This window comes from Chrysemys picta, chromosome 3, assembly GCF_011386835.1.
Source record: "Chrysemys picta bellii isolate R12L10 chromosome 3, ASM1138683v2, whole genome shotgun sequence".
NCBI lineage: Eukaryota > Metazoa > Chordata > Testudines > Emydidae > Chrysemys > Chrysemys picta.
This window is the reverse complement of record NC_088793.1, coordinates 168,623,725-168,646,003: the sequence shown is the minus strand read 5'-3', so window position 1 is coordinate 168,646,003 and position 22,279 is coordinate 168,623,725. Positions and strand designations below refer to the sequence as shown.

Sequence of the window (22,279 nt, the reverse complement as noted above, 5' to 3'; positions counted from 1 at the left end):
GGACTGCCTGGGACAGTTCACCCCGAAAGATTTTGATACCCGAGAAGGGAAGGACTACAGTGACCTGGTTGGAGGGCCAAGTCACAAAGAGGAAGCTGCAGCTCCTGGAGCTAGTGGGGCCTCAGGGTGAGAGAACACAAGTGAAGAGACTGTGATAGGAGTGTATGGCACCTGGAAAGAGCTAATCCCCAGAGCAACCAGGAGGAGGCACCACTAGCAGGGTGAGTGGACCCCGTGACAGGGGGATATGGAAATTTATAATTGGGTCATAGGAAAGACAAGAGGGAAGTCTGTGCGGAAATCTGCTCAACATCTATAACAGGAAGTCTGGAAGTATTAGTACATAAGCCAAATTATGATTTTACTGGTATCACCGAGACTGGATGGGATAAATCTCATGCCTGGAATATTTGTATAGAAGTGGATAGCTTATTCAGGAAGGACAGGTAGGGAAATAGTGAGGAGGTGTTGCATTATATATCAAGAATATAGACACTTGCTCCACAGTCCAGAAAGAGGTGAGAGGCAGACCATTGAAAGTCTCTGGGTAAAGATAAAAGAGGAAACAATAGCGGAGACATCATAGTAATGTCTACTATAGATCACCAAATCAGGAAGAGGAGGTGGATGAGGAATTTCTAGAACAAATAATGGAAATATTCAAAACACAAGAGCTTGTACTGATGGGAGACTTTAACTACCCAGACAGCTGTTGGAAAAGTAATACGGCAAAAAAACAAAATTTCCAATAAGTTCTTGGAATGTTTTGGGGATAACTTTTTATTTCAGAAAGTGGAGGAAGAAAGGAAGTGGGAGACAGCCATTTTAGACTTAATTCTGACCAACAAGGAGGAATTGGGTGAAGGTGGAAAGCAATTTGGGTGAAAGTGATCAGGAAATGATAGATTTCATGATTCTAAGGAAAGGAAGGAGTGAGAGCAGCAGAATAAGAAAAATGGACTTCAAAAAAGTAAACTTTAGCAAATGCAGAGAACGGATAGATAAGGTCCCAATGGAAGAAAATCTAAGGGAAAAAGGAGTGCAGGAGAGCTGGCCATTTCTCAAGGAGACAATATTAAAGGCACAACTGCAAAGGAAAGATAGGAAGAATAGTAGGAAACAAACATGGCTCCATCAGGAGCTCTTTAATGACCTGAAAATCCAAAGGGAAACCTACAAAAAGTGGAAACAAGGACAAAATGCTAAGGATGAGTACAAAATAACAGCACAAGTATGTATGGACAACATCAGAAAGGCTTAGGCATAACATGAGTTACACCTAGCACTGAACATAACAGGCAATAAGAAGGGATTCTTTAAATACATTAGGAACAAAAGACGATGAAGGAAAGTGTAGGTCCTCAGTGTGAAAGGAGAGCTAATAACTGATGACCTCAAGAAGGCTGACGTAAAAAGGTGAATGGTGACCCCAGATAGTCAACACAATTAATATTAACAACAGAGGTGAAGGGATGCAAGCCACAATAGGGAAAGAACAGGTTAAAGAATATTTAGATAAGGTAGATGTATTCATGTTGGCAGTGCCTGATGAAATTCATCCTACGATACTTAAAGAACTATCTGAAGCAATCTCAGAATCTTTAGCAATTATCTTTGAGAACTCATGGAGGACAGGTGAGATCCCAGAGGACTGGAGAAGGGCAAACATACTACCTATCTTTCAAAAGGGGAACAAAGAGGACCCAGAAAATTATAGACCAGTCTGCCTCACTTTGATACCTGGAAAGATACTGGAACAAATTATTAAACAATCAGTTTGTAAGCACCTAGAGGACAATAGAGTTATAAGGAATAGCCAGCGTGGATTTGTCAAGAACAAATTATGCCAAACCAACTTAATTTCCTCCTTTGACAGGGTTATTGGCCTATGGATGGGGGGAAATGGTAGACATGATATACCTTAATTTTACTCAGGCTTTTGACACAGTCTCAAACAACATTCTCATAAGCAAACTAGGGAAATGTGGTCAAGATTAAATTACTATACGGTGGGTGTGACACCTCTGTATTCACACCCTGCACACTATTGTAATAATCTTTGTATAAAATATGCTTTTTTAAGGTACCATTTGAAAACTAACAACTCACTGATCAATAATATCATGGTTAAATGTATGTAGCAACATTATATGTAAAGTTATAAACATAAGCTGAAATCATGACTGAAGTATGTTTACCAGACAAACCTCAAGAGTGGATAAACCTGTTTCTCGAAGACAAAGGGCAAGTTGATGTCCTGGCCAGGTGTTACCAAAGATGATGGGTGCAGCTGACTGCGAAGCCGCTCCAGCAGCGGCCTGTGATGGGGGCACTTTGGGCTCCTACAGAGGAGGGGAGGTGGAAGGGGAGGGCGAGGGGGCTTGGACACAAGGAAAGAGAAGGGGTAGGGGGTTAGCCTCCCCAGACAGCCAGGTCACCAGCCGCCCATGGAGATGAAATTCAATAAAGTGCAAAGTACATCACTTACAAGTACATCAAATGCACAGCTATAAAATGGGAAATAACTGGCTAAGTGGCAGTACTTCAGAAAAGAACCTGGGAGTTACAGTGGATCATAAATTGAATATGAGTCAACAGTGTGATGCAGATGAGAAAAAGGCTATTATCACTGAGGGGTGTGTTAACAGGAGTGTCATTTATAAAACATGGGAGACAACTGTTGCACTCCACTTGGCACTGGAGAGGCCTCTACTGGGTTACTATGTCCAATTCTAGCCACACACTTTAGGACAGATGTGAACAAATTAGAGAGAGTCTAGAGGAGAGCAAAAAAAAAAAGATAAAAGTTTAGAAAACCTGATCTATGAGGCAAGGTTAACAAAACGGAGCATGTTTAGTCTTGAGAAAAGAAGACTGAGGAGGGGTTTAACAGCTATCAAATATGTTAAGAGCAGTTATACAGAGGATTGTGATCAATTGTTCTCTGTGGCCATTGAAGGTAGGAGAAGAAATTATCTTAATATGCAGGGAGATTTAGGTTAGATATTAGGAAAAACTTTCTAACTAGTTATACTCAGGAATAGGCTTCCAAGGGAGGTTGTGGAATCCTTATCACTAGACGTTTTAAAGAACAGGTTGGACAAACAGCTGTCAAAGATAGTCTAGGTTTACTTGGTCCTGTCTCAGTCCAGGGTGCTGGACTTCATGACTTCTTGAGATTCCTTTGAGCCCTATGATTTTATGATACAAAACAAATTATTTTAACTTATCAAATGTTGTTACTTTTATCTAATTAATTGTAATTGCATTAAGAAAAAATAAAATCACTTATCAACATGAAAGTGCACCAACATTTTAGAATGTGTGCATTACAAGTGGTATAGAAAAGTCACCTATGATACTATAGTTTAAACATCTGAGAAATAAATATACAAATTAGATTATTTTAGCAATTCTACCTTGATTTTGCTCAGTTGTCTGACTTTTTCAAGGTCCGTATTCCTGAGGTACCTGGTTAAGAAGAAAAATTAGTCTTGGTGCTTTAGAGAAGTGTTGCTTTTACACATCTGAAACAGTAGTAACTGTGTGATATTGGTCAAGTCACTTGGTGACTGACCCTGCAAAGCTGAACTCAGTGGGTGGGCATTTTATCAGTGACTTTAATGGGTAAAAAATCAGGCCCTTAAAAACTCACTACTCTTCATTTCCCTCATTCTATGAAAGTAGGAGAATGGTACTTACCCTCTTTTGTAAATCACTTTGAGACTTACAGATGAAAAGTACTACCTAAGTAGTAAACAACAGTACCAGTAACAGTGTGAGTCTTTTTGTTCTGTGCTTGTACATTCACCCAGCACAATGGCATCCCCGCCCCTGACTTAGGCGCCTAGGTGCTACAGTAATACAAATAATAAATACTATTCATAAAGAAATACTATAGCCACTTATTTGTGTACAAGTGCTTTGGTAGCTAGATCTCTGTGAGTTCTTGAAGTCCAAACGAATATGTAGCAATGTACCTAACAGTGGCAGTTACCTGCCCTTACCATAGATTAAGCTGTGGGCAGTATGCATGGATTATTGATTTAAAAACTAAGGCTACATCATTCTTTTCTTTGCAAAGTCTTGCCACCCTGGACCTTGTCTCTTCATGAAATGGTTTTTGACAAGGGGGCAAGCTGTGTCTTTAGGAAGCTTTGGTTGGATTCCCTCTCCCCTTGGGGCCTGTTCTCCCCCCCCCTCCCAGTTGCAATTTAACTTCCAGCAACACCAAGATTTCCAGCTTGATTCATTATTTGCATGATCTCATTGCGTGGAGGCCTCCCCGCAGCCCCGCTGTACACACACTGACACTCCCGGCCCCAACAAGTCCGGCGCTGAACGACACCGGCCAAGCACGGGGGGCGGGGAGGGAGCCGCGGGCCCAGCGGGGTGACGGGGCAGCCGCAGAGGCGAGACCCCCTCCTGGCGCCCGGGAGCCAGGCTGCCCTCGCCCGGCTCCCTGCCCTGCGTGTCACGGCCCCGCTCCCACCCTGGGGGCACCCGAGGGCCATGCCTGCGCCGAGCTGGGCTGCCGGGCTCCGCACGCTCCTAGCCGCTCTCCCTGCAGCCGCCGGCCCCGGGCGGGGACGCGGGAGGCGGCGCACGCAGCACAGGGCACTCAGGGGCCCGCCTAGCGGCCGTCGGGATCCTGCGGGAGCTGCCGCCGCCGCCTGTGCCCGGCCAGCCGCGCGGGTAAGCAGGGCTCGGGGATGGCGCGCGGCGCCTGGCGAGCTCCCGGGTTCGCCTGCGGTGCTCCCGGCTGGAAGCGGGGCTGCCCCGCTCGCAGCCTGCCTGGGGCCGGAACCGGGGGCGCTGGCCGCAGACCGGCTGCAAGGGGCAGCCGAGAAGGAGAAAGGCGCGCGAGCCTGGCTCCCTCCCAGCGCCCCGCCGAGCTGGGGGCATCATCTCCCGCCCTTCCGCGGCTCGCTTTGTCTGGGGGGCTGGCGGGCCATTGCCCCAGGGCCAAAGGGCGCTCGGCATCCACCGGGGCGGGACCTGCCAGCTCCTGATCATGCATTTCAGCAGAACCAGGCTCTGAGCGAGCGGCGAGAGCAGGGGAGACTCCACAGAGCCCTGCAGAGCTCGGGCCACTCTCTGATCACAGCCCAGCCCCTCTGCAGCTTGGGGGGGACACAAGCACCTAGATCTCGGGGGAAGAGCGCTTCCGAGGCTCTAAAATACAGCTGTGCATTTCGACCAGCCATTGGTCCAGCCTGTCACCTCTCAGACACTGCCCGGAGAATTTCACACAAAGAGCAAAAATATGTAACAGGACTATTAAGGCTCCGACTTAAAAGCAGGCAGGAAAGGCAATCCGGAGACTCCCCTTAACTCACCGCATGCGGAGGTAGATATTTAGTGCTGGATGCTACTTAGAGCGATTCCATTGTACACCCCTCTCTCCACCCAGCAATACTTGTCGGAGGTGTTTATATATAATACGTTACGAGAAGGTGAGCTTCAGTCTCATTCCTTCCCCCCCCCCCCGGATGACTCAGTCAATCATTAAAAATTTCCAGCTTTCAGCTAAAAATGGCATCAGAAGCCATGCCCCGGGGGGAGGCGGGGGAGACATGAAAAATGGGTTCTGTTCCTGTCTCCATTTCCTTACACACACACAGCTGATGTTCATCTCCTATTTGAAACGTTTATTTTGAAATAAGAAGGGTTAGTATTCCGCTACAGGCTTTTGCGAAGACTGGATCCAATTTTCGAAGCCTGTTGCCAATATTTGTGAGTCATTTCCTTGGAATCCTACCTTTGGTGTTTATTTCCCTTAGAAGGAAACTTGTAAAAGAATAATAATAGCTCTTATTCTTCATGGAAAGTAGCACACAGTACAGTGGAAGACAACTTGCTCTTTGTTCCAAAACACTTTTTTTTGTTTTTGTTTACTTTCTTCAGCGGACAAAAGCGAAGAAGGCGATATAATTAATCCCATAAAACGTCTAATTTATGGTGCCAGCGACATTCGTGTACTGCTGCACTGGAGTGAAAAGCGAACTGGGAAAGCAATTTTAATTGGTGCGTCTTTAAAGAATAAAGAGAACCGCATTGTGATTTTGGAACTCTGTGATATTAAACTGCTTTGCTTTGTCAACCCATCCAGACTTACTTGACCCCTTTTCTTTCTGTTACTTCAGTAATAATAATAATGTCTAGCACTTTTTCAGCTACAACGGACTTTACAAAGGTTAACTAATTAGAAATACTAATTACAAAAAAAAATCTTATGTTAAAATAACATTAATTATAGTTTGCAGTAACGGAAGCATCTTTCATCACGCAGGATCCCAAAGTGTTTTGCAAACTAAACTTCCCTGGACGTCAGTTGAGGCAGGCGGGGGTTCTATAGACCTGGAAGAATCACGCAGCCACCAGTGGGGTGGTGGTGAGGCATATGGCAGAGGACAATGGACATTTCGGCTGAAAACATTGGAAGAAATATCTATTCTTATTTTTAACAAAATACCATGGAATCTTACTGTTCTCATAGAATAGGCAGGACCTTGGTTTTTAAGGGCTCATCTGGGAAAAAAAGTATATAATAGACTGCATGGAATCTAGTTTTACACCTGCTAAAATCATAAGAACATAAGAATGGCCCTACTGGGTTAGACCAAAGGTCCATCTAGCCCAGTATCCTGTCTTCTGACAGTGGCCAATGCCAGGTGCCCCAGAGGGAATGAACAGAACAGGTAATCATCAAGTGATCCATCCCCTGTCACCCATTCCCAGCTTCTGGAAAACAGAGGCTAGGGACACCAATACTGCCCATCCTGGCTAATAGCCATTGATGGACCTATCCTCCATTAATTCATCCAGTTCTTTTGTGAACCCTGTTATGGTCTTGGCCTTCACAGCATCCTTCGGCAAGGAGTTCCACGGGTTGACTGCGCTATGTGAAGAAAAATCCTCTGACAATTTTTTTGCAAATTTGCATACATTGTCATATATTTGCATAAATCCAGGTACAGACCATCATAAACAGATGCCTTCCTATTTTAAAGTTTAGCAGTAATGAATCCCAGTGGGAAGATATTTACACACAATTGGAGGGAGCACCTGAGAGGTGCAATATACTTTATTTAAATCCCAATAATTAAATAATTTAAAAAGCTGTCCTTGCCATTTTTCTTCTCTTTCATGGTGACAAGTAGTAGGAAAATGGATGTGTAGGAGTGTCTGTTAGTACTACTTAATTAACCCCAAAATATCAAAGGGAAATGCAGGAAGTCAAAACATTTAAAACACTTGTGTTCTGGCTTCTTAAAATAAGTGGTAATAAGATATTAAGGTCATACACTGAAAAATCAAAAATCCAAAAAGTACAATTTTTCTCCTATAGAACCGTTTGCTGTCTAAGCTCAGGGAACAACCCAGTAGCCCCAAGAAACCCCCCAAATGTAGCCCCAAGAAGTTGCCATAGGAAAATTCCAGGAGGAAGGGGATTAAATGAAAAATCTGAGGCACGCATCCATTGAAAAAGATGGGAGAAAATATTCTTAGAATTAGGATTTGTGAGAGAGGCTGGAGCATCTGGATTTGGATAATCTAAATTAGGAGAGAAGTCAAGGAAGCAGATGATGATTTAGAAGCATTTTCACGCCAGAGCTATTTCTTAAAACACACAAATCACTCTCTGATTTCATGTGAATTCCCCCCGCACTGAGCTGGGAGTCCGGCATCAGAAAAAAATAGTGGATTGCTTGAGTTTCCCTGACTTAAGGGCCAAAAACTACAGGGAAAAACACTAGACTTGGCAGGTGTGTAGTTTATCTACCACAGAAGGATGAAGAGCTGAATTGACCCTGTTGGCATGTAGATCTGTTGTTCTGGCAGTCTAGGTATTTCAGACCTGACTTAACTCTGTCACTGCTGTTGGCACATGCATACGTATGCCCGGTAGCTTTTATCTACATTTCCAATGCAGTATGCCTATGAATGAATGGAAAATCACACATCTGCAAGGCCCTGAATGATTGTGTTCCCATCTATATCCCTAGTTTCATTTTCTCCTTCTCCCCCTTCTCCTCCTTGCACTTTTCTCCCTTTCACTTTACTTCTCCCTTTACCTTTTTGTTCCACACTCAGTTTCATACCTTCTATGAGGCTGCCTCTGTCTGAGACAAATCTCCCTTCTGGTCTGTGAAGCATCTTCTCTCTCCGCTTCAACTAACCTCTTCAGTCAGCTCCTGCTTACTCCTCTTCATTAATAATCCCCATGTACCTTTCCTCATCTTAATCGTTGGCAAGTACTTTGCCTTGTGCCTTTTTGTTTGTTTGTTAGATGGAAAGCTGGCCAGTGTAGGGACCAGCTCTGAATCTGTATGTGTAAAACACGGTGTACATTTGTGATGCTACTATATATTAATGTTATTTAATAATCACAAAGAAGGAGCAGGTACGACAGATCTTCCTTCCCTCTCTCTCTCCATGCAATCCCACATCTTGACGTGTGTCTTTGCTCTCTCCTCCGGGAAGTCTCGCTGTTACCAAACTTAACATGACCAAACCCTGGCCGCTTGACTCATTTTCGGTCATTGGGGATAACATTACATCCCCTGTCACCCATATCCTTAACTTAGGGATCTTCTTTGACTCCTCCCTTTCTCTTGCTGCATCTAGGCTATGGACAAATCTTTGCTGGTGCTGCACCCATAACGTTCCTAATACTTATCCTCACCGTGCTGTGTCAACCAGGCCCTGAGCATCTCCCATCTTCCTTACTGTAACTTCCGCCCAGTCAGTCTTCTGACATCCACATCCTTCCAGTCTGAGCTGCTCAAACACAGCTACTGAGAGTAGAGATCATCTCCCTTGCTCACTGCCCTGACCACAGGGAATCCCTCTACTGTCTCCTTCTTCTTTCCCTGCATCCAGTTTAAGTTTCTTTTCTTCACCTTCAAAGACCTTCCCAACTCTGCTGCCCCCTACCGGTCCACTCCTCTCTTGTCGCGTCGCCTCTCCCCCACGCCAACAATGATGCCAGCACTGCTTTACCCATGTGCCAACTTCTTACATGAGCATCCCATCTGCCATTACACATGGAAAACCCTCCCTGCCTGAGCTGTAAGGGCACTTCCATTCCCTCCTTCACACCCCTCTCCAATGCTCACCTCTGCTGCCTACAAAAAAGCAGCCAACTCATAAGGGCTAAGCTGACATGGGGAGGGACTCTTTTACACTGTTTCTGTTTTTTTTTGTAAATGTATATATAAATATTGCATATATTTGACTGTATTTCTCTTTCACCACCCTTTGTCTGGCACTTGTTCTCTTAGACTGTAAACTCCGTTCGGCAGGGACTGTGGTTTGCAGGTGGTTGGACAGTGCCCAGCACAATAGGACTTTGGAATGCCACAGCAATGTAAATATTAAATAATAACCAGGTACAGCCAGAATATTTGGGCAAGTTTATTTCCTAAGTACATGGCTCAACAATTGTTTAATCCAGCTAGGAAAAGCAAGGCGATACAGTGTTTAGAATAGTGTCAAGTATCAGGGGGTAGCCGTGTTAGTCTGTATCTACAAAAACAACAAGGAGTCTGGTGGCACCTTAAAGACTAACAGATTTATTTGGGCATAAGCTTTCGTGGGTAAAAACCTCACTTCTTCAGATGGCCACCAGACTCCTTGTTGTTTTTGTAGTGTTTAGAATGCTGCCTGACCTGTCCTTAAATCATGCCTTTGTACTATGGGATTGCTACAGAATATATGGTAAATAGTGACACCTGAGCAGGACAAGCTCAGGAGTTAAGACTCTATTTCTTTGTCTTTATAGATCTGAGTGAGACCCTGCAGCATTATTGTAACAAACATTTTAAATGTAACTTCTGTTTTTAGAGGCATTCGAGAACTGTACAAAGAGCCCTTTTCATTGACATTGCATCAAACTTGTAAAGTGAATGGCATCATTAGAGTTCTCTCATTAACATCATAATGAATCTGAAGGAATAGTGAGTGAAAATCCTAGCAAATGGAATAGAGTAGCAATGTATAGTAGTCTTACTATATACAACTGCATGCAGAAACAGTTTGACATTTTAACCTTCAGGCTGCTGTAAGTGCCTCAGGGTGTCCTTCTGCTGCATGCATTTGGCTGGCAACGTGGAAAAATTGTGGTCGACTACGGATTAAGGGCTGGGTTCAATAAAAACTGCCACTGAAGCCCACACAAGGCTCCAAAATGGATTTTAAAAAATTGAATTCAGCCCTACATGTCAGCCCTTTTGCTGCAGTTTTGTATAGTGACTGTACTGTAATGTGCATTCAGGTATACACATTTTATCTTTTTATAGCCAGTCGTGTTAATGGAAGCTCACCATTCATATGTTGTGAAAAGTCTCAATGAAATACATGGGCATTGGATTGACTCCAGATATTGCATATAATAATGTAGTGTAAATGGATTGCGAATGTGAGTGGGAGACAAGGGGACCTGGGTTCTATTTCTCGTTATGCCATTGATTTGGTGTCCGATTGGTAAAGCACTTGGACTAAATTCTGTCACCCTTAATCATGATGAATAGTATCCTAACCTGCAAGCAGTCACATTGAAGTCCCTATTTGGGCAGTTAGGTATTATTTATATTGAGTAAACATGGCAGAAAGTGGTGCTTGGAAACATTTTTTTCAGAAATGATCTTTGATTTGGGATTCAACTTTAGACCCTTGGAGCCTGATTTTCAGAGGTGCTGAGTACCCGCAACTTTCTTTAAAGACAAGTGGACTTGTGGGAAGTTAGGCCACCCCAAATTAGAGGCCCCTTTTGAAATTTTGGGCTTCAATCTCTGTGCATGTAAACTAGTTTCTCTGCTGCAAAATTGGGAATAGTGACACTTATCTTTGTAACGTACTTTGAGATCAACAGATTAAATGCTATGTAAAGGCTATGTATTATTCTTTGTTTTGTTTTTATGATGTTATAAAATGTTACGGAGAACAGATTTTGTTCATAGACAGTAGCTGTTTATAAAAGTCAAACCAACTTGCGCCTATTCATTTTGTAGGTTCTAAATAGTAGGCACGGTTAATTTACTTTAAAAACTGTCTGAAAAATTGTATTTTTGAAGATGAATCTGTTTCTACTCTGAGAACTACGCAGGAAGCATCCCAGCTGGTTCTTCTTTCCATGTGTGCTGCGTGTTTGTGCTCAAACACAGAAATACCAATTTGAAATGAAATATTGTTTTAAAAAAAGCAGGACCGAAAACTTTTATTCCAAATTTTATTCTAATAAAAACATGTGTCAGAAAAAGGCATCTGCGAGAGATGCTGATTTATAAGAAGTTATTAAATGCTAAGAAATCTCGACTGCTCCAAAGCAGCAGAGGGTCTCTTCCAACCTCTTTTCTCTAAGGACAAATGCTAAGTCTTGACATAGTGCCAGCATCAGGAGACTGCTCAGGGCAGATTAATGAGTAGATCAGTTCTTGGGTGCTTTCCAATGACAGCATCATCTTTTTCGGTCGCATATATTTGATTTTTAGCTGGTTCTCAGTCCTGGGTGAGACTGAATTACTCTTATTCTGTCCATGTGAGGGCACTCTAATGGTAAATAAATAAGATATAGTAACTAACAGATATAATGTAATCCTCAAGGCTAGTAGGTCGTGAGCCATACTTTCCCGGGCCATTGTTTCTTTCTCCAGGAAAAAGAAAGGCTTAACTAATATGCTACCAATGAGAATATGAACAAAAAGTAGTCTGTATGTTGTATGTTTCCCCGTGTCCGAGAGAGTTCCAAGTCACACGATAATTTGGTTTCATAGAGGGAAGTTGAAAGTGCACATTTACGGTTGGATTCTGTAGTCCTTCCTCAGCCCAAACTCCCAGAGACTTTAGTTGAAATCCCATCTGGCTCCCACTATTCAATTGGAAGCGAATGGAAATTTTCGGCTTGAGTAAGGGTTACAGGAGCGAGCCATAGTATTATCTAGCAAGCCAGCACTTGCCCATTTCTGAAGAAAGTGGCACTCCGGGTGCATTCTGAAGGTATCTGACAGATGTTAATGATTTATTTTTCTTAATCGCTCACTTCTGCTGCCTCTGATATCTTTCTCCAGCCAGGCAGAGTTTAATTGCTCGCACTTCTAATTGCTGGGACCACATCCCCCTCTCCGCCCTCTCCCCATTCCCCACTGGCCTGCCCTAGGATCCTTGTCTTCCTGCTGTAGCACCGACCTGAGACACGCAATCCCAGTTTCTTGGAGAGAAGAGGAGGGGGAGGGGCCAGGCGGTGTCTCGGGGCATTGTTCTGTACTCCCGTGCCAAGAGAAGTAGGTGAACTGGGGAAAGTGAGCGGAGCTGGTGCCCCTTTCAGGAAGTTTGCTCTCTCGCTCGCTCGCTTTGCGTTTGCACTGGGAGGCAGATCGCTGCCTGGCGCTGGCCCTGGAGTCCCCGCTCCTGCTTAATATTCTGCCTGCTCCGTTGATGTTGTGCTTGGCTCCTGTGGGACTGCAACTCACGGCTTGAAACCGGAGCCAATTTTCTGTCTTCATCTCACAGTGTTTTGACTGGAGGCAGATCCAGTTCAGTCCGATCGGGGCTAGTGGAAACAACTACCTAAGTCTCTCTGTGTCTTTCGCTTGGGAGCCGGGGAACAGAAAACAAACCCACCGCACACACCCCCGCGCGCGATGTGGCTGCCGAGGCAGGGCTGCTGAGCAGGAGAGCATGGGAAGCGAATGAACTGATTTGTTACATACAATCTGTGAGCATCGTTTGGATCTGCTCGTTTGATGTATTTCCATGGGGAGGGGGGGAGATCTGTGCATGTGGGAGGAGGATCTCGGGAGAGAGGAGGCAGGGATCCTCCATGCGTGTGATCTGGTCACTCTTTTTTAGTAGAGGGGTTTTTCCCGCTAAAGGATGAAAAATGTAATTTTAAAAGGCACCTGGATCAACAGACGGGGAGGGGGGTGCGGGGGGAGTCGGAGAACAATAAGCCCTGGAATAGAGAGAGCTGGAAAAAGAGACCCTCCAAGCTGGACGCACCCGCTGCAGCAAGACAGAGACTACACTGGTGTGGACAAGAGAGTTTGGGGGCTGCGTAATTACGCGGTGAGAGAGCGACCGGCTAGGCAGTGGAAGGAGGGAAAGACAAGGATGGCGAAGAAGTGACAGTCCCTCCTGGAAAGCCGTGCTCCTTCTCTGCGGTGCCGGGGGACTCGCCCCTGCCCAGGGCTGCTCGGGCTGACCTGGCTGTTGTGTTCTGCTTGCAGGTCTCAGGCGCTCAGCGATGACTCTGGTGCTGTCCATGCATAGATTCTGCGATCCCATTGTCTCGGGGGGAGCTGCCGAGATCGCAGAGTACCAGACCCTGTGGGAGTCGCACTGTGGCAGCAAGACTAGCCCCTCGGATCCCAGCCAGGCTCAGCAGCAGGGAGACAGGGCACCATGTCATTCTCTGGCAGGTATGGTTCCCTTCTGCCTCTCTATGGCAGCGAAGCGAGTGGCCAAACGGTGGGGGTGGGGTGTCAGTACCTTACGGGGAAAGTATTCTGGGCAAAACGAATGTCATTCGCGTTGTATTGACTATATTCAAGAAGCCAGTGCTTTTTGGCAGAGAACTGGATCCACTCGAACCAGCTTCTACATGCAGCCTTCATTCATCTTAAAGCAATGTCGGGGGGGGAGGGGGGAGAGAGGGGAGGGCGGGGGGAATAGATGGCTACATTAAACTGACAGTAATTTCAATTTCACTATCTGTGTAAGCATATGGGTAGATTGGAGGAATGTGGCCCAGGAAATATTATACGACAGTCACTCTCCAGAGGGATAAAAGTCATACCGTTCTGGCTAGTTGTCATTTCTTTTCTATGGATCTTAAGGAACCCTGCACATAACCGGTTATTATAACAAGGCATTTGTCATAAATACATTTCATATTGGCCAAAACAGGATGGAGATGGTGTCTATTTTGGTGCGGGGTGGGGGAAGAGAAGGGGGTCCAAGTATGGCCATCTTTATTTTGATTTTTGTGAAGATAAAATATTATAAAAAATTGGATTCTAACTATTCTGGGTGCCAGTTAATAAAGTATTGAGTAATGATGAGCGATGCTATAAAATGTAGTTGTCTGAAGATATGCTACCTTTTTTATCATGAAAGGTAGAAACAGACTCTTACCTTTTGTTGAGTATAGCTGATCTAGGCTACAAGCAGTTGTATTTTTACATGTCCATTTCTGGCTTTACACTAGGACACAAAATGATCAACTTCTGAAAAATTATTTTAAGCTACTAAATCTTCTTCCAGGTGTATGGAATATATTTAGCAACTTAGTATTTTTTATTTAGTAAAATAAAATTTCTTCTGTAACTCATGGTCCCTGGAATCTGAACATGATGCATTGGCAAATGCCACTACTTGTTGGGCTGCTTGTAAATTCAGAATGAAAGTTTTATTAAAGAAAAATATACAGGGAATGTCTAAGTATGCCAAATACACTAATGTCCTATAGTGTCTATCAGAATGATCTTCAATTGCCCATGCTATTGCATCATATGAGTTATTTATTAGTAAGGTAAAAAGTTTATTTTTGATCACTACAAATATATATAAACAAACGTGGTAGACTTATCCTGTAGTGAGAAAGGAAATGAACAGTATTTTGTTTGGAGAACCTCAGGCAAACCACATGTCATTTGTCATATCTGATTTATTACCCACAGGATCACATTACAGGGGAATTTCAAATCCTATAACAACATCCAAGATCACATACTTTAAAAGGAAATATGTGGAAGAAGAGGATTTTCATCCACCACTCAGCAGCTGTACGCGTAAAGTATGTTTTTTCATAGAATTTGTTTTACTGAGCGTTTCAGATACTTAGTAACACTTGCTTGACTCATTTCCAGAAGTTGAAATACTCCACCCAGATGAGGAGAATAATCCAGCTGTTTGCATAGAAACAAATAGTTCACACTTTTTTGATTGTATTTTATTATTGTCATCACATAGTTTAAGAAACAAAGGGGTTTGTTCAGCTATAATAACAGTAAATACAAACCCTCGGAATAACTTACTTTTCTCACATGTTTTATTCATAAACAGTTAGACTGTGTTTACAGAGGTTACTCTGGAGTTTACCACCAAAAATGCAGAATGTAAATTTGACAAAAGTAAGCTCCAGGCTCTCCCATTTTTTCAGTACTCTTTTTCCAGGATTGCTAGGCTCAACATACCCCACCGTGGGTGTATAAATCCTACATAGAAACAGAATTATTTGAAAGGGGAGTATATTCTACTCCAAAATTTAATCTTACTTATAAAATAAAAACCCTAACAACTCAAAACAACAAATTAAAACCCCAAACAACACCTTTCTTGTCTAGAAAGGGGCCTAGGTGGGGTTATAGATTACAATTGACACGCGACCACATACATTGATGTTTAACAATTCATGGGAGATTTTAGAAAACTGTTTATGCTCCTGCTCATTAAGCGCTCAATTCTGCAAGGTACTGAGCTCCCTGCCCTGCACCTTGCTGGATCATGGCTGATTTCTCTGGCAATGCTACATTGTACATTTAGTATCTGAGATCTAGATAAACTTCCCCCAATATATTCTTTTATTGTAAAATCTGTTTGAATTAGTGCTTGTGAAAGGAACCACTTAGACAGCCCTGGAGATTGGAGTCTTCTCTCTTTCTATAGAATAGTTAAAGCAAGTGTAACACTGGTTGTCATCAGTGGGCAGAATAGAACCTCTGGAGCTTAGTGCATGAGTCTCTATCGCGTGAGCTATAAACCACCTGGCTGTTAGCTAAGGCTGAAGAGCAGACTCATACTCTCTCTCTAAGTTGTCTTGGTGCAACTAGATGGGACAGAACACCACACCCAAGAAGTGTGTGGGTGACACAAGGACAGAGGCAGTGCAAGCTTCCCACAGAGCCATCTCATCCTTTACCCAGAGAGGCAAACGTTAGGGGTGAGAGGATAGTTCAGTCTCCCATTCATACCATGGACTACTTGCTGAGGAAGGATCCCAGTTATGTTGGTGATTTCTTTGGACAGCTTCACACTTGGAAATGCAGAGCAAGTACTAAATCATTTCAGAAAGACCCCAGAACAGCCATTACAGAGTACCAATTTTCAATTGTGTGAGCTCTGGGAGGAGGTTTGGGTGCTGGATGCAGGCTCTGGGCTGGGACAGAGGGTTGAGGTGTGAGAGGGGGTGCGGGGCATGGGGCTGGGCTGGGGATGAGGAGTTTGGGGTGCAGCAGGCAGACTGCCCTGGGGCGGGGTGGGGGGCCAGAGAGAAGGACTCCCCCAGCCCTCTTCCCGTCGGCAGCAGTGAGCTCTGGGGGAGGGGGAGGCCCAGGACCCTCCCTCCCCGGCCCGACACTCACTCAAGTCCCTGCATGCTGCTGCTCAGGAGGTCCAGCCAGGATAAGCCCCCCCTCCCAGTCAACTGGGAGTTGCCTGCTGGGGGGAGAGGGGGCTGCCATGCGCCTCCTCCCTCTGCAGATGTAGCAGCCGCCTCAGCCTGCCCCTGGCGCCGCTCCCTTGTAGCCGGCAGCGGCCAGCGAGGGAGCACAGTGCAGAGCGGCAGGGATGTTCTGGGGAGGCGTGCGGGGGCGGCAGGCAGAGCCGGGGGATGCTCCGGGGGAAGCGCACGGGGGAGGCAGCCGGGGCCGGGGAAGAGACCCAGCCCCGAACATTGGTGGAGCCAGGCCCCCCAGGCCCTGAATTTGCTGGAGTCTGGGCACCACGGGCCCATATAACTTGCCGCCCCTGCAGATGGTGGGAATTAGAGCAGCCTGTGTGATGTGTTTCTCCACTCCTACGCAGATTAAATTCTGTGCTAAAAATTGAAATTAGTTAATACTCCTGGGAGTAACATTCACTACCCCTCTGCACTTTGATTCCCATAGTAGGGGCCACAGAGCAGAGCCCATGGCCTCCTGGGAGTAGTAACCTGACCATGCTGCCAATGCTGAGGAGGAAATCCTGGCAGGAGCTTAGAAGGGAGAGCAAATCTGTGTGCTTGTGGGCAGGGTTTTCCATAAATCCCCAGCCTCTTCTAGTTTCCTGACCTTGTTCCTGCCCAGCCACATTCCCACTAGACCCAGGGATTGTTGGGTGTAGTGCTCAGCTCAGCAGCTGCACTCCAGATGCCGCAGTGATATTTGATTGTTTTTGCCACACTGCCAACATTTTTCTACACAATAGCGCGGTAAAAGCTTTTTGACTAATAGAGACTCCTCATTGTGGAGTAGGGAGACCAGACAGCAAGTGTGAAAAATCGGGACTGGGGTGGGGGGTAATAGGAGCCTAGATAAGCAAAAGCCCCAAATATCGGGACTGTCCCTATAAAATTGGAACATCTGGTCACCCTATTGTGGAGGCCTATTTCACTGGTAGTTCTGACATTTGTTCCATCTGCACTGTTGTTACTGGCTGGCCTTGCTATCCTTAGCAGGCCTTTGGTATGGAGGGCATGCAGGAGGAAGCCACCCTTCAGTCTGGTGGCTTTGGTGAAGCCCAACAGTGGCTAGGGCCTGATCCCTGCTCTATTCATATAAAAAACCACATCAGCTAAAACATTTCAGCAAAATTGCACAGTAGCTTTACAGTTTACACAGGATGCAACTAAAGAGCCAGTTGTTCACACCCAATGTTTGGTCACTCTAAAGCCTGGACTTGTGCATACAGATAATGTTTGCCTACATATATCAAACACTTAGCTATTTGTCTCCCCAGTATGGGGGCACATCTGACATTCTGGCCATGAAAAATAAGGTCCCTCAATGCATGGGTGCACAAATTCAGAGGCCAAGCTAAGATCCCTAAGGAAATTTGGGCCACCCAAAATGTTAGCTGGATTTACATACTGCCGATAGGGTGCTTAACATTCTTCTTATTGCATAAAGCAAAACACTCTAACCCCTTTTTTTTGTCTCTTCTGTCTCTTTCGTTTTCAGACAGTTTCTGTTTTTGAGGAGCGGGCACACATTCTTTACATGTCTTTGGAAAAACTGAAATTTATTGATGATCCTGAAGTCTACCTACGGAGATCCGTCCTCATAAACAATTTAATGAAGAGAATCCATGGAGAAATTGTCATGCAAAACAACTGGTGCTTCTCTGCTTGCTCTTTTGGTGGTCCCTCATCACAAGAGTGGTTTATGGCTCAAGACTGTCCTTATAGAAAACGTCTTCGGATGGCAAAAGAGGAGTGTGAAAAGTTCCATACTTGCTGCTTTTATCAAGAATGTGGCAGTCACTATTTAAATTTACCCTTCTCTGTTAATACTAATGGGGAGAATTCTTCTTCCTCTTCTTCCTCCTCCTCCTCTTCCTCCTCCTCCCCTATATCTTTGCCAAGTTGTTCCCACCAGGTGGATTATGGCATCGGCAGTGCCCCTGTTTACAGGCGTGATGACCAGATTCTTGCTAACGAAATATTCATTACTAATGCCAAGTCTCATGGTAATCAGGAAAAGGCAAAATTAAATGATGAGAAAGGAGATAACGAAACTGATCGAGATGGTATCACTCTAAACTGTGAACCTATAAAAGGCGACCTTGCTCTTGAATGTAAAGGCAAATTTTATGATTATTTTGAGACTGGATGTAATGACAAGAGCAACATAAATGAATCTTGGAAAAAGTCCTTAAGGAAAAAGGAATCTTTACCAAGTAATAAAATGTGCTGCAGCAAAGGAAGTAAAATATGAGCCATCTTTTTTGCTGTAACTTTGAAGCATGCACAGCACGTTATCTATCAAAATTTTATTTTGAATGGATTTTTTATAGTTTTGTACAACTGATACAATCATGCCACAAACATTGCATATAGTTTTAAATGACTGGAGAGCAGATTGCATAAAGCATCTGTATGATCTGCATCAGTGAGCTATTTATAAATATGGAGACTTCATAAAGAGCACAGTTGAATTACTGCTTACAACTATAGTTTAGATTTTGTTACTGAAAATACCAATAAAACCAGATGGGGAAAACATTCCCTTTTATATATGCCCTCCCACATGGAGTCTGCCATTAATTAAGAGGAACCTCCATTATGTTTACCAATTAATTAGATGTTTGGTAAACAAATTGATATTACCAGCAAGGGTGCTCTGCTTCTTGTAACACAATATTTGTTGTGACAAAAGACTGGATACTATGGCCTGGGATTAAACAGTTTCTACACTCACATACTGACACTGTTAAATTCACATATTTAACAGTTTTGTACAACTGACAAAGATAGGATGTATTGTAAGGAAATACCTTTTTATGGGATCTTAACCAGAAATACCACATACAGCTCAATCACTTGCACATTTTCAGCTCAGCTGTAATAATTAATGAGGCTTAGGGTGGTTTGTTATTATATAGGGCAGGTTTTTTGGTGCCTTACTTTTTATCTTCATTTTTGCCAGCGTGAAAATTAAGTAGAAAATCCGAGCTACAGCAGGGATGTATTAACCTAACCAGAAAAAAACAGGATGGATCAATATTATTAGAAACCTGTAATCTTTGAAATACTGAGTTCAACTTCTTATTCAAACATCGTTATTCTTCCTTTTGGATGCTCTATTGCTTTTTGATTTGCTATCCTTAGGAAGGGATTTAAGAAACAATAGAGAGACGTGTCTTGTAAACAAGCACTAGATGCTTGAGCATTTCTATGGCAACTGTCTGTTGCTGAGGATTTTTTTTTTTTAATTCTTCCATATAATGAAGTTCCTGAACCAATGGCATGCTTTATCCCTTATTCTGTTTAGCATAATTTCTCTCTTTTAGATTGCAAAAGCACGTGGGGGTTTTATATGACTTTTGCTGTTGATTGAAAACAAAACAAAAAGCACAATGTTAATAAATAATGTGGCGATAAGATTTTATCTGAAATAAATGTTTTAATTTTAAAAAAGATTATTTTGGAGAAACAGGGCTTGAAGTTTCAATGATTAAAGACAAAATTTGGTCATACTTAGGTACATCATTTTAAAATGCACATTTTTAAAACATACATATTACATTTTTCAGGGGGTGATTAAAAAAATGTTGGGTCTTGGCTCCACCTAATTTTTTGGGTTCCACACCCACCTGGACAACTGTGGATGTGCTGTGCATACCAGCCAACTCCAAACCATAGATGACACCTTATTGCTGCCTGTCCCTGCCTGGGACATTGTGAATCCAAACAATAGCTCTTTCTCCTTGGTTCTTGCCTTCGGAACAATTAGCTGTGCTCATGCTATCCATTGTTTACTAAGGGTGAAATTCACCCCTGTGAATGGAAGCAGCCCAGTTCCAAATTGGATGTAAGTGGGATTTAAGGAGTGCACAGACCTTGTGCTGGCCCTCTGCACAGGGATAAATTTCACTCTAAGTGTATAGTCCAGCACTCATTTAAGTCACTGACATACCTATGGAGTTTAGTAGTGCAGAATCAGGTTATGATTCACTGCTGCCTTGGGTTTCTCTTAGAATGTAGGCCATGGAGTCCAAAGAATCTCTGTTAATCCTCCCCTGCCGTTATTTTACTTTATGGCAGGTAATATGTGTACCCCATAGTCAAGATTACAAATTGGGCATCTTTCATCAACATCTCCACTGGTCACTCTTGGAAGCTCGCCAACTGCTTTAGATATGTAGTTAAATAAAGTTACCTCAATATTTGCAGTATTTCCTACAGGAAGGATATTGAATGCCTAGGGAATTTTTCAAAAAACTGAGATAACCATTATTTAGTGATCTAAGACAAAACTGGCGTGTTTGTAAGGGTTATCACTGTAACAGGACTCGAACAACAAATAGAGAAAATATGGATTATGCCTGATTTCTCCAAGACAGAAGCTTTTTTATTATTAATAATAATATAAAATATAGATCTCATTCATACAGTGTATGAGTAGGATCATCATTTAGACATTTGTCCATAAGGACCAATGATTTAAAAGCTGATTTTCTTGTAGTATAACCAGTTAGTCCAGTAATATCTGCTCTTTTTTCAGTATTTGATAAACATTTGATGTTTTAAGCGTAGATATTAGATCCTTGTATACTAATGCGTTGTTGTAGTAAAGTGAGGTTTCCTTGGTATATATTTATTAAAATGACCAAAATTAATTTTGATTTTACATCTTTAATGGCTGTTGGAGTCTTCCCCTAATCCCGCCCCAAGGAAATATCATTTAATCATATTGGTCCAATGTTGAAAAGGTTTAAATTACAATCAGTTCTTTTACCACAGATGCAGACCAATACAGAAGTCTAAGCTGTCTATTTTTAGAACACTTTGGAACAGAATTTTAAGATATGCTGACAAATGTAAAAGATTTGTTTGCGGCATAGGGCTGACATCTGGGATTGTATGGACAGAATTGGGACAAACTTTGCAAACTACAGAATTATCTTAGGGCCCAGACATACAGAGTGGGGAACACTTGTGAGGTGCTGAACGCCATCAAGTCCCCTTGTGTTCAGCACTCTGGACAGTCAGGCCCATTTGAGAAAACTGCATCCAATGTATGAAGCCATAATGCCGTGGTATTAGTTTATGAATCTTGTTTACATTCTGTTGAAATGTGGAATTATCTGAAACAATTCTATAACTATCTCTGTATATATAATGTATTTCTAAGCCACCTACCACCTTGGTATGTCTAAATGTTGGACAAAATTAAGACATATCAGAATTTATACAAAGATGGTGTTATTTTATCTGTTCTCTGAGAACAGCAATGTGAATTTAAGTGTTCCTTTATGTCTTTCCCCTGACCCTTCTTTATAAACGATAACAAGTGCTGAAAGTAAATATTTAGAACTCAACAGTGTACTAAACATTCCTATTTGTTTTTCAAAGGGACAAACTATTGTTCTGTTAAAGAGAAAAATAGAAGTATATCTGAAGCAACCCGGGTAAACTGTCAAAAATATAATAGCTATTGTTATGAGTTTCAGCTTAGAGATTCATAGTGGGTTTTGTAGTTTCATTTTTGTTCTGTAGTGCTTTAAGTTATACTAAGGACCTACACCAGACAGGGTCTTTTCCCTGTGACTATCCAGTACCAAAGGCACTTTTCTTCCTAGCACAAGTTTCCAACAATTGATTCTTTTCCAAGGTCATATTAATTCCCTTCTCTTTTATTTCTTATGTGGAGCTTAATGCATCTTCCCCAACTTGATACCAGTCTATCTGCTTGAGAGAACTGGTCAGAACTTCTTATCTATCAAGGAATTGTTTTCTTCTGCACCAAAAGATACTTTACTCATAGAATATAACATTATAAAGCATTGAGACTTTCAC

General features: G+C 43.1%; 1 protein-coding gene across 8 annotated transcripts; it reads left to right on the top strand.

The window, feature by feature from the left end:
• Positions 1 to 4,360: 4,360 nt before the first annotated feature.
• On the top strand, positions 4,361 to 21,097 carry SERTAD4 (SERTA domain containing 4). Of its 8 annotated transcripts, XM_065589491.1 has the most exons (6): positions 4,363 to 4,695; positions 5,908 to 6,027; positions 12,514 to 12,718; positions 13,230 to 13,421; positions 14,682 to 14,797; positions 17,940 to 21,097. In XM_065589491.1, the coding sequence occupies exons 4-6, from the start codon at positions 13,247 to 13,249 to the stop codon at positions 18,693 to 18,695; spliced, it is 1,047 nt and encodes a 348-aa protein (XP_065445563.1). In that variant the 5' UTR covers positions 4,363 to 4,695; positions 5,908 to 6,027; positions 12,514 to 12,718; positions 13,230 to 13,246; the 3' UTR covers positions 18,696 to 21,097. The 8 variants fall into 8 exon arrangements, with proteins under 8 accessions (XP_065445564.1, XP_005301285.1, XP_065445563.1 ...); XM_065589492.1 differs by lacking the exon at positions 12,514 to 12,718 and having other exon boundaries at positions 4,361 to 4,695; XM_042855123.2 differs by lacking the exon at positions 5,908 to 6,027.
• The last annotated feature ends 1,182 nt before the right edge of the window (positions 21,098 to 22,279 follow it).

Excerpts from the sequence above, each read along its gene's own strand:
- SERTAD4 (XM_065589492.1), top strand. The coding sequence starts at position 13,247 with ATGACTCTGGTGCTGTCCATGCATAGATTCTGCGATCCCATTGTCTCG. Across the intron at positions 13,422-14,681 it reads ACCATGTCATTCTCTGGCAG|GATCACATTACAGGGGAATT; the intron begins GTATGGTTCCCT and ends TATTACCCACAG. Across the intron at positions 14,798-17,939 it reads TCAGCAGCTGTACGCGTAAA|ACAGTTTCTGTTTTTGAGGA; the intron begins GTATGTTTTTTC and ends TTTCGTTTTCAG.